Consider the following 12,153-nt stretch of genomic DNA (forward strand, 5'->3'; position numbering starts at 1 on the left):
AATTTCTGCTTGCATGTTGATGATAATTAGACTGCCTCTATTGTGAAAATGGTGTTTGATACAAAGTCCCAAAGACCGATTCCTGTTCTGAACAGAGGAAGGCAACCCTTTTGAAGAACTTTGTGAGAGTGTCATCAGTTGTCACCTTAATATGATAACTGCAAAGACTGGCTTAGCCTTCTTGACTACTTTGCACTTATAAACATTGCTATGTAGGATTTCTTCATCTAGCAACCAACACTTTGCAGTGTACTTCAAAAGAATTCAGAAACTCCTGAACTGGAAAAACAGGCTTTTGATAATTCCTGTGACCTCTCCTCAAGAACCAAAGAATGTATCTGCTAGAGCAGGGATTAAGGATGCTGTCCTTAAGACACTGACAAGCAGGTAAAGAGGATTGGTCTAAAGTCAGATTGCTGTGTGTTCTGCTAAATAGGGTAAAGAGTCATCATATACAGTAGTAGTTATTTTTAAGTTCTGATATTTCCAGGAAAGCCAATTACCTACAGATACAAAACTGTAATGCACTTTCTAGTTTATTGGTTAACAACAAACATACTAGTGATGGTAAACAAAACACATATATATGAAGCAAAATTAATCATAAATACAAGTGCAAGATCCTGCACCTGAGACAGACATACCCAAAGAGCCCAGTGTGGGCTAGGATGTGTGGTGGCCTTGGTGAAAGGGACCTGGGGGTGCCAGCGGACAGCAAGCCCAACAGGAGTCAGCAGTGCGCCTGCAGCAATGAAGGCAAATCGGATCCTGGGCTCCATCTGCAGGGGCATTACTGGCAGGGAGAGAGATGTGATCATCCCAACCTGCTCAGCACTTGTCAGGCCACACCTGGAGTAGCGTGTCCAGTTCTGGTCCCCACAATTCAAAAAAAAGTGGACAGACTGGAGAGGGTCCAAATGAAGACCATGAAGATGATCAAAGGGCTGGAGAACATGCCCTGTGAAGAAAGACTGAAGGAGATAGGTCTGTTCTCCCTGGAGAAGAGAAGGCTTTGGGGGTAACCTTATCACAGTATTCCAGCACTTGAAATGTGGCTACGAAGAGGATGTGGGCAGTCTCTTCACAAGGAGAAGACAAAGGGCAACGAGCAGAAGTTGCACCAGGATGGGTTTCATCTTGATACAAGGAACTTATTTACACCAAGAAGAATCAAATCACTGCAACAACCTCCCCAGGGTTATGGTGGAGCCCCAAAAACCAGAGGTTTTCAAGACGGAGTTGGACAGGGTGCCAGATAATCTCATCTTGGGTCCCTTTCCCATGGAAGGTTGGGCCAGATAATCTGTTGAGGTCCCTTCCAGCAGCCTAGGCTCTTCTGCAGTTCTGTGACTCTATAAAGGTGCGTGGTATTTGAGACTTCAGTAAAAGCCACTCAGTGACAGTAAACAGCAATAACACTGGGGTTTATACTATTTAAAGAATGCTAGTTACGGCACACTTAGAACAACAGTATAACGGTGATGCTGGAAGTTAAAGAGTCTTTTCCCTTTCATCTACTAACGGTCTTGCGCAGCGAAGGCGGGCGGCTGCACGCTCAGCCCTCACGCGAAGCGGTTTCCAGTCATCGCGTCCCTGCCCGGTGCGCCGGGCTCCCGCACGACGGCAGCGGCCGCACTGAACTGCCCGGGACACGCGCGGCGCCCCCCGCTGCCACCCGAGGGCCGGGCGCTCCCGCCGCCGCCTCCCCAACCTCCTACGCGCTCCCCGCCCCGGGCTCTGGCGTTAACGGTCCCGTGCCCGCCGTGCTGCGGCCGGGAGGGCGCCCCCCGCCGCCACCCCCCCTCGATGCTGCCCCCGCAGCGCTGGGCGTGACCGGCGGCGGCGCGGCCCCGGCGGGGAAGGGGTGGGCGCGCGGGGACCGCGGAGAACGGCAGCGCCGCCTCCCCTGCCCGAGTCTTTGCCGAGAGCTTCCGGGTGCCGCTCGACCAATAGCCTGCGCGGCCCGGCAGCGTCACCGGCCAGCGTGAGCGCGGGTGCGCAGCCGGAAGCGGTTCCGCGGCACTCCTGCGTCCCATCAAGCCACGCGCGCGCGCTGCTCCTCCACTCTATGGTAACCATAGAGACCCACGGCGGTGGCGGATCAATACTGGGACGGCGGCGGCCGTGGCGCCGTGGGGAACATGGCGACGCTGGTGCTGGATAACGGCGCCTACAACGCCAAGATCGGCTACAGCCACGCGAACGTCAGGTGAGGGCCTGGGGGAGGCGGAGCGGGGCGGACGGCCCCGTATCGCTGCGCCAGCGCCCCCCGGCACACCCGCCCCCCCGCCTCGGGCCGCCGGCCCGGCCCGGCCCGCCGGCCGCCCCTCCTCTCCCTCGGCCCCTCGCCGGCGACCGGGCCGGCAGCGCGCTTGCGCTTGCGGCGGAGAGGCCGGGCCCAGCCCCGCCCCTGCAGCGCGCGCCAGCCGGCCCGGCGGGACGGTCGCCCCGTCCCCTCCGCCCGCGGCGGCAGCTCGGCTCGGGGGAGGGGGAGGGGGCTGGGATGCGGCGGGGCGCCGGGCGCTCACCTCGTGGTGCGGGCGGCGGGGGGCGGCGGGGGCTCAGTGCGGGGCCGGGTGTTTGATTTTCCCCAGAGGTGTCTTACCTGCGCGGCGGTGTCAGGTGGGGAGGTGGTCCCCTAAACTGACCCCAGTAAATGGGTTAAACCCGAAGCACGGCAGGAAAAGTTACGGAAGGTGTGCTGCTCGTGGAAGTAGTGTCTTGTCTCATGATGAATAGGAAACTTCTCAATCTTTTCCAGCGTTATTCCCAACTGTCAGTTCAGGTCAAAGACTGCACGCTTGAAAACCTTTACAGCAAATCAACTGGATGAAATTAAAGATCCCTCTGGTCTTTTTTATATTCTCCCTTTCCAGAAAGTAAGTAAGATATGCTGAGTTTAATATGATAGCCAAATATAAATTGTTTTAAGGAATGGTTTTCACATGCTGCGCCCCAACTGCAAAGTTATATGTAGTATCATACAAGAATCACATTCAGCAGTGTGAAGTTTAACAATTACAGAATCACAGAATCATTTAGGTTGCAAAAAACCTTTAAGATCATTATGTCCAACTATTAACCCAGCACTGCCAAGTCCACCACTAAACCATGTCTCTAAGTGCCACATCTACACGTCTTCCAAATACCTCCAGGGATGCTGACTCAACCGCTTCCCTGGGCAGCCTGTTCCAGTGCTTAAAAACACTTTCAGTGAAGAAACTTTTCCAAATAGCCCATCTAAAGCTCCCCTGGTGCCACGTGAGGCCATTTCCTCTTGCCCTGTCACTTGGTACTTGAGAGAAGACACCAACGCCCACCTCACTGCAACCTCCATTCAGGGAACTGTGGAGAGCAGTAAGGTCCCCCCTGAGCCTCCTTTTCTCCAGGCTAAACAACCGCAGCTCCTTCAGCTGCTCCTATTAGGACTTGTGCTCTAGACCCTTCACCAGCTTCACTGCCCTGCTGCGGACACGCTCCAGCACCTCAGTGTCTTTCTTGGAGTGAGGGGCCCAAAACTGAGCACGCTGTTTGAGGGGCGGCCTCACCAGTGCCGAGTACAGGGGGACGATGCCTTCCCTGGTCCTGCTGGCCACACTGCTTCTCATATAAGCCAGGATGCCGTTGGCCACCTGGGCACACCGTGGGCTCATATTCAACCCGCCACCAACCAGCACCCCCAGGTCCTTTTTCCCCAGGCAGCTTTCCAGCCACTCTGCCCCCAGTCGTAGCGTTGCGTGGGGTTGTTGTGACCCAGGTGCAGGACCTGGCACTCAGCCGTGTTGAACTTACACAACTGGCCCCGGCCCATCAGTCCAGCCTGTCCAGATCTTTCTGTAGGGCCTTCCTACCCTCACGCAGATCAACATCCCCCCTCAACTTGGTGCTGTCTGCAATCTTACTGAGGGTGCACTCGATCTCCTCATCCAGATCATTGATAAAGATCCTGAACAGAGCCGGCCCCAGTACTGAACCCTGAGGAACACACCTGTGACTGGCCACCAGCTGGATGGAACTCTATTTACCACCACTCTCGGCTCGGCTGTCCAGCCAGTTTTTGACCCAGCAAAGAGTACACTTGTCCAAGCTACGAGCAGCCAGTTTCTCCAGGAGAATGCTGTGGGAAATGGCGTTAAGGGCTTTACTAAAGTCAGGTAGACAACATCCACAGCCTTTCCCTCATCCACTAAGCAGGTCACCTTGTCACAGAAGGAGATCAGTTAGTCAAGCAGGACCTGCCTTTCATAAACCCATGCTGATTAGGATCGATCACCTGGTTGTCCCATACGTGCTACGTGGTGGCACTTAGGATCATCTGCTTCATAACCTTCCCCAGCACTGAGGTCAAACCTCAGTCAGGCTTCTGTCAAAGAGAATAATGTATATAGGAAACAAAATTTGCATTGTTTTTATAGTGTAGTAATTAACAGATTGATGGGGAATATTTGTAACATTCATTATCCTATGTAACATTTACTCCTTAGCATAGAAATGTGAATTTAGACATTCAGATTTCTTTGTTTTGCCAGCCTATTAATCAGTTGACATTTCTTGATTTCTAGTAATATGTTTTTAAGTATCACTTTATTTTCTAAACAGTGTATATTTTTGTAAATTTCTACAGGGTTACTTGGTGAACTGGGATGTCCAGAGACAGGTTTGGGATTATCTTTTTGGAAAAGAAATGTATCAGGTAAAAGCCTTTTTGTAATTACAGATTTTGTGTAGGTTAAATACTGTCTAGTGGAATTAACATATGTACATCAAATATTAAATAGAGCTGGTGAGCTTACTGTTCTCTTTGAAAGGGCCTTCAATTAGATATGACAGGTTTTATTTTTTTGCAAACTGAAGAAAATTTTTGCTTTGATCTCTGGTGTAGGAGTTTAAAAAATGTGGGGTTTTTAGTCTTCTGTGTATTCATACCGATTTCAGTTCACATATGTTAAGAAATTCATATCGATATAATTAAAGAGTTCAAGTTTGAAAAATAATAATAATTATAGACAGGTACAATGTGGTGTAGAGATCAAGAAACTGTTTATGTGAAAGAGTGATGAGCTACATCAGTAGGCCAAAAGACATACTCATTAAATAACCCTCTTTGGCAAACCATTTTCTACCGATGAATAAATTGAATGTTGTCCTGGTTTTGGCCAGGACAGAGTTAATTTTCTTCTTAGTAGCTGATGCAGTGCTGTGGTTTTTATTTGGTGTGAGAACAATGTTGGTGGCACACTGATGGTTTTAGTTGTTGCTTGGTAATGTTTACACTAAGTCAAGGACTTTTTAGTTTCCCAGGCCCTGCCAGCCACAAGCTGGAGTGGCACAAGGAATGGGGTGTGTGGGGACACAGTCAGGACAGCTGCCCTGAACTAGCCAAAGAGCTGTTCCATACTGTGGGACATCATGCTTGGTATATAAACCAGGGGGGTTGGCTGGGGCCTGCTCTTCATTTCTCAGGGACTGGCTGGACATCGGTCAGCGGGTGGTGAGCAGTTGCACTGTGCATCACTTGCTTTCTTTTCTCCCTTCCCCTTGGATTTAATTCCTCTCCTCTTCTCCCTCCTTTTCATTATAATCATTACTGTTGTTATTATTGTTCTTTTTGTTTCTTTAATTTCAAATATTAAATTGTTTTTACCTCAACCTTTGAGTTTTACATTCCTTTCTGATTCTTCTCCCCATGCCTCTGGGTGAGGGGGGAGCGAGTGAGTGGCTGCATGGTACTTAGTTACCAGCTGAGGTTAAACCATGACAAATATATAAATATCTGATACTTATTTTTTTTAATTTATCACACAAACTAGATTTAGCACAGGAAGTGTAGTAAGGCTTCCCATTTATTTTTTCTTTTAAAGAAGTATTATATACTCTGAAAGATTTTGTTTTTTCTAACACCTAGGAGGCAGAATGGTACTGAGAATTAAAGTAATACCTCAAAATATATTCGTCTCCATACAGAAAAATATACAGTGCTGGCTTTTAATACTTAGCTTTTGTTTTAGTTTTGGAACAAGATTCAATTTAGTCATGGTTTTGAGGACATGAGTGAAGACTACAGAAAGATACAGCTGGTAATATATTTATAGCCATATCTAGTTATGACTGAAGTAACTCTATAAAATCCTCTCTACAGGAGTTGGAGATATCAGTAAATGTGCAAGGTCCAGGATCTTTTGCTGGCATTATGAGAGGTCACTGGAAGTTTTTATTATTGATTCAGCTTTGTGCAGGACTTCATCTTTTGTTATTATATAAGTGATTTTGTGATGCAAGTGTTGAGCTGTAGAAGAGACTTACCTTCTGTAGTTGACACGATTAGTGTAAGGTATTTTACATTAGTATTGTAATGTTCCTTTAAGGGTATCTCTTTACAAAGTTGGATTACTACTTGTAAGGATGGTAGCAGGAGCAGAATATATATGAAGGTGTTCCCTTCTATCATGTTTTTACTCATTAATTTCATAAAGTTGCATCACTGTTTATTAAGTCTTTAAAAAACCCTAAAACTTTCTAAGCCTAGCTTCTATGAACATATGGCAAGTGGTGATGATGTCTTCAAATTTACATGATCTTCAACTTCTGCAAAATATGGTAATGAAGTATTAATTTCTAAGTTTTGTATAATGACAATCTTAATGTATTTTCATAGGTGGATTTTGTAGATACCAATATTATTATTACTGAACCTTATTTTAACTTCAGTTCAATACAAGAATCCATGAATGAAATTCTATTTGAAGAATATCAGTTTCAGGCAGTTCTTAGAGTAAATGGTGAGTCTGTCTCCTTGTAGTTTACATTTATATATTTTGAAAGTTAACCTTGTAAATAAATAAATAAGCATGCTTGTGTGCATGCCTGTATATGCACACACATGTATATATAAAGATAGTAAAGAAATTACTTCATTTCCTTCCTGGTCTTGAGTAATATGCTTCTATGTGTACTCAAACTGGATTAATTTATTTTTTTTTTTTTTTTTTAGAAATTCCAGCTATACGCTTATATTACTTTTGTGAGAGTGGGAAATTTAAGGAGAGTCAGGATGGCAGAGATAACAGATTTTGAAACAGGATAGCATTTGAGAAAGTCTACCAAAAACTTGTATGAAGCCTTTAATAGCTTTCCTTTTTTTTTGGGGGGGGGGGAGTGGGAGTGGTCTTTGGTTTGGTTTGGGTTTGTATTAGCAAATAAAATGCAGCATTACAATCATGAAATGTATCTTACAGGGAACGTGTAAATAACATCAGAGCCCTCCTGAAAGATACCTGGACATGGGATAGTCTTTTAGATAGGTTTGATAAGTATTGGTGTGATCAGTCTGCTTGGACTTTAGGAAAAGAAACTGAACATGGACTGAAAATATTGAAAAAGAAGAAAGGGGGGTATATATGAGACTTAATTTTGTCTGCTGTCAGAATTAGTTCATGTGTTGGCTGTAGTGTTATATATTGCGCTCTTGGAAGTCTGTGAAAGGCATTTGATATATGTAGCAAGTACATTTTCATATCAATGTAAATTCTAAAAGTGTATATTCATGTAAAAATTGAATGAAATTTTCTGTATTTCAGCTGGAGCTCTTAGTGCGCACAGGTATTTCCGGGATAATCCATCTGAGCTATGTTGTATCATTGTGGATAGCGGATACTCTTTTACACACATTGTACCTTATTGTAGAAGTAAAAAGAAGAAGGAAGCAATCATCAGGTAAACTGCAGCTTGTATTTCAAGAAGAATTGTTTGCTATGCGCAAAGTTAATAATGACAGAATTCCTTCTGTTGGTCCTTTTCTGTAGGATTAACGTTGGAGGAAAACTCTTAACCAACCATCTAAAGGAGATAATCTCTTACAGGTAAAGCATGCTGATCATCATCTTGAGACCCGATATGAAATGAGCTAGAAGTTTGTGGGGATATTCTTACTGTTTCTGTGAATTTTAGATTAAATGCTGTTTGTTATAATCTGTTAGCTACCATTTTAAGCTTAAGATCAAGATGAATTAAGATGAGCTTAAACTCTTTGAAGAACTAGGCTGTTAAGTTTTTAAAGTGCCAGCACTTTTGAAGTTGCTGAGGTTACCTGTGTGTTCACAAATATACAAGTCCTTACATACTTTCTGAGATGTCTGAGTAGATCATCAATCAGTTTACTAACTGATTCCGTCAGTACAAAAAATAAAATTCAATATGATCAACTTTTTGTTAGGATCCTTTAGCTTGGCACTTTATCTAGGTAAAGGTCTTGGCTAGTAAAGCTAATTGCAGGATTATGGCTATACTTGTTACAAAGACAGGGGGCAAATGCAGGTACATGTTTGTATTTATTGAACTGTGAAACAGGAAAATACTAAACTCCATTAGGCCAGGAATGCTTTTGTAAATTGAATACAAGTTTTAGATATTGTGACAGTAGCTTTCTCTGATTTGAAAACTATGGTTGCTCATCTCCAGTGGAAAATTGACAGGTAGTGCTGACTTAATTATTCTCAAACTTCTAGGTTTTTTTTCATTTTTCACAGGCAGCTACACGTTATGGATGAAACGCATGTAATTAATCAAGTGAAAGAAGATGTGTGTTATGTTTCTCAAGACTTTTACAAGGACATGGACATTGCCAAGTACGTACATAATGGTATAAACGTCAAGAGGTTGTCCTTCTGAATAATCCATTTGTATGACCAAATAAAACTATACTCTTAGTCAGAAAATTTGCCAGTTAAGTCAAAGGAAGTCTTTTCGGTATAAAATAGTTAGAATTTAGAACTTGTTCCTTATTCTGTGGTATTTTACATTCTTCTCTTTCAGATTGAAAGGAGAGGAAAATACTGTAATGGTAGATTATGTTTTGCCAGACTTCAGCACAATCAAAAAAGGATTTTGTAAGGTAATGATAGTATGGTTTTTGAAGTATTTTTTGGACTGTTCCCCTGCACAAGTCTAGCAGAGACGTTAACAAGAATTTCTTTTTTCTAATGCTGTATTGTAACATCTTTCTGTGATCTGCATTAATTGGTAAAGTCTTCTTTAGGAAGTTGAGATTAAAATTAAATACTATTTTTCCAGCATAGCATTTTATGTTCTATTATTTAATACTTGTAGCTTTCTATGCATGTACTCTGTCAAACAACCTATCCATATCATTATTGTTGGGGTTTTTTAGTTAAGTGGGAAAATGTTTTCTCTGCTTTGATGCTTTTTTGAAAGTCTCTCTGAATTTCATTTAAATACCCGAATAAGTAGAAGGTTCAAAGTCATGTTGTAGAAGAGCCTGAAAAGTCTTCATATCAATGAAGACAATTTCACAATTTTATCTCATTTACTGAGCTGGCCATAGTTTCAAAAGCAGTCCCAGTATTTTAAGGCCACTCTCATGCACACCTATTTTGTTTTGCTTCAGGCAAAACTGCAGTGGATAAGAGCAAAGTCACTTCAGATTTAACACCAGAGTACATATTATTCTTAAAAGTTTTGTTGATAATGTGACTTAATGTAGAGTATGCTGCCTACCTCTGCAGTACGTGAAAAAGATTAGCTGAATACTGTAGGATGTGATTTCTTTTCTTAGCAGTGGCTACTATTCATGTCTTTAATTTAGCCAAGGGAAGAGATGGTGTTAAGTGGAAAATACAAGACTGGCGAACAAATACTTCGTCTAACAAACGAAAGATTTGCAGTTCCAGAAATACTCTTCCATCCTTCGGATATTGGTATTCAAGAGATGGGAATTCCTGAAGCCATTGTTTATTCTATTCAGAATTTACCTGAAGGTACAAACTACAAATATTTTGAAAAGTTGGCGGGGTTGTGTTGGTTTGGTTTGGTATGTTTTGTTGGTTTTGGTTTTTTTAAGCATCCAGAGCATCTTAAGAAGCTAGTACTCTAAATATGCCAGTTACTAAGTGGTTGTGAACTGTTCCGTCTTCTGGTGTGTGTCATATACTGTAGAACTGATTGTCTACGAGATTCTCTGTTAGGTAAATGCAGTTTGGTGGTGATTCATTGATTGGTTTCTACTCGTTTCAGATAATCATTGTAGACTAAATTCTTCTTAACATCCTTTTCTAATGTGACCTATCTGTCTTTGACACTGATGATGGGATATACTTGAAATAAGTTTTGTGTTTTAAAGTATCTTTCTTCACTGAAGAGAAAAATCAAACTGATGAGAAAAATGAAACTGACCAAACTCAGTAATTTAAGCATCAAAGTATAAAACATTTCTGACTGCTGTTTGTCAGAAGTAATACTAAAGCTTTCATTTTATAGATGGTGTACATGCAATTAATATTATTACTACAAAGATGACTTTCATAGGTTTTATGATACCACATAAGTATGGCAGTATTGAGGCTATTTTGTACTCTTAAAAAAAAAATGTATCATCCAAAATCCCTTTTGAAAGGGGAATTGTGTTGGCAGACATGAACGTTAATAGACAACATCAGAAAACAGTAGTTTTCGAAGCCAGATTCTAAAAATCACAAAGAACAGAGGGTGACTGGTCGCTTTCTTGTGTTTCTCAGTAAAGCTGTTTAACTGATGTGACCATTAGATGATCATGAAATTCTTCTATGCATATTTATTACTTCTGTTCCAATTCATAACAAATTTGGGGAAAAAACTTTTAATCTTTAAATATATATTCAGTCTCTAACTACAGATTTACTTATATATTTTACAGAAATGCAGCCTCATTTCTTCAAAAACATAGTTCTGACTGGAGGAAACACCCTTTTTCCAGGCTTCAGAGATCGGGTTTATTCTGAAGTTCGATGTCTTACTCCAACTGATTATGATGTTTCTGTTGTTCTTCCTGAAAAGTAAGTTCTAAACTGTACAGAACAACTTTTGTCCTTCTAGCAGAACAAACTATAAAGTAGTATTTCTTTTCCTTATTAAAAAGACAGATTGAGTAAAGGAGTTAATTTAAATAGGAAGTAGACCAAAACTGTACAAAAGAAGAATGTTTTAAATCAGTGTATTTTCAGGCAAACCAAATAAATTAAAGACCACTTGCTTGCCCTGTACTTTGGCTAATAAAGCATATAAGTAAATGATTTCAGTAACAGATAAATAAGACACTATTGTCATTAAGTGGATACATAAATATGCAAGATTAGAATCCAGACTTTTACTTAGAAGAATTTTCAGCACCTGAATGCTACCATGTCATTATTAAAGGAGCCACTTCAGGGATTTGAAAGGGGTAACATCTTTGCAGAGAGAGAGTACGCAGCTGAGACAAACAAGTATATCTTGAAAGTCCAAACAAATGTTTACTTTTTTAAAGTATTATTAAAAAGTATTTTAAAATGTTGTTAAAGAATCATTATCTGTGCAGAGTATAAATACAAAGACATCTCCTCCACTTCCTGCCCTCTCCACACCTGCCTCCAAAGAAGCACTTGTTTTCTAAACAAAGCAAAGTCAGTTAGCCCTGCCAAAATTTCAGAATGTCTTGTAACTTCTCTGGAGCTGGATGGTTTGATTTAGCAAACAGAAATATATTTTTAAATAGTTACGGCTAAATAAAAGTCTTAGAAATCATCACTGCACGCTTCTATTTTAAATGACTTTACAGATGAGTAACAATAACTTTGTTTATTTTTTCAGCCCTATTACTTATTCTTGGGAAGGTGGAAAGCTCATTTCTGAAAACGATGATTTTGAAGACATGGTAGTAACTAGAGAAGATTATGAAGAACATGGACACAATATCTGTGAAGAGAAATTTGATATATAGATAGTTTGATACATTGTTATTCCATTGTTTTACTCAGAATGGAACTGTTTGAACTACAAACTGTTATCTCTCAGTTAGGATTGTGTTTTAGCTTTCCTCTATTTAAGTAGGTTGGGAAAAACTAATTTTCAGAGTTTAAAAATAAAGTTTTACAAACCTAATACTATGAAATAATATATGTTCATTGTAATTTCATTATGTTCTCATCTTCTACTGATAGTTTCATTGTATTCTTATTGCAGAAAACCTCAATGTATGAGGCAGTGAAAATACTGAATGCTTGTACTGGTGTGACACGAATACATTGTGAGAAGAAATCAAATTTTTTTTTTTCTCCAGAAACTAATGTTATTCTAATTTGCACACGCAATTGAATGGACATTAAACACATCTCATAAGGAATA

At 41.4% G+C, this 12,153-nt stretch overlaps 1 protein-coding gene across 1 annotated transcript; it reads left to right on the forward strand.

Moving 5' to 3' along the window:
• The first annotated feature begins 2,005 nt into the window (after window positions 1-2,005).
• On the forward strand, window positions 2,006-12,153 carry ACTR6 (actin related protein 6). Its single transcript, XM_080394166.1, has 11 exons — window positions 2,006-2,209; window positions 2,762-2,879; window positions 4,625-4,693; window positions 6,656-6,779; window positions 7,578-7,713; window positions 7,803-7,859; window positions 8,526-8,624; window positions 8,812-8,890; window positions 9,602-9,773; window positions 10,688-10,826; window positions 11,620-12,153. The coding sequence occupies exons 1-11, from the start codon at window positions 2,142-2,144 to the stop codon at window positions 11,747-11,749; spliced, it is 1,191 nt and encodes a 396-aa protein (XP_080250292.1). The 5' UTR covers window positions 2,006-2,141; the 3' UTR covers window positions 11,750-12,153.

This window comes from Falco punctatus (assembly GCF_963210335.1).
Source record: "Falco punctatus genome assembly, chromosome: 6".
NCBI lineage: Eukaryota > Metazoa > Chordata > Aves > Falconiformes > Falconidae > Falco > Falco punctatus.

Excerpts from the sequence above, each read along its gene's own strand:
- ACTR6 (XM_080394166.1), top strand. The coding sequence starts at position 2,142 with ATGGCGACGCTGGTGCTGGATAACGGCGCCTACAACGCCAAGATCGGC. Across the intron at positions 2,210-2,761 it reads TACAGCCACGCGAACGTCAG|CGTTATTCCCAACTGTCAGT; the intron begins GTGAGGGCCTGG and ends AATCTTTTCCAG. Across the intron at positions 8,891-9,601 it reads TCAAAAAAGGATTTTGTAAG|CCAAGGGAAGAGATGGTGTT; the intron begins GTAATGATAGTA and ends TCTTTAATTTAG.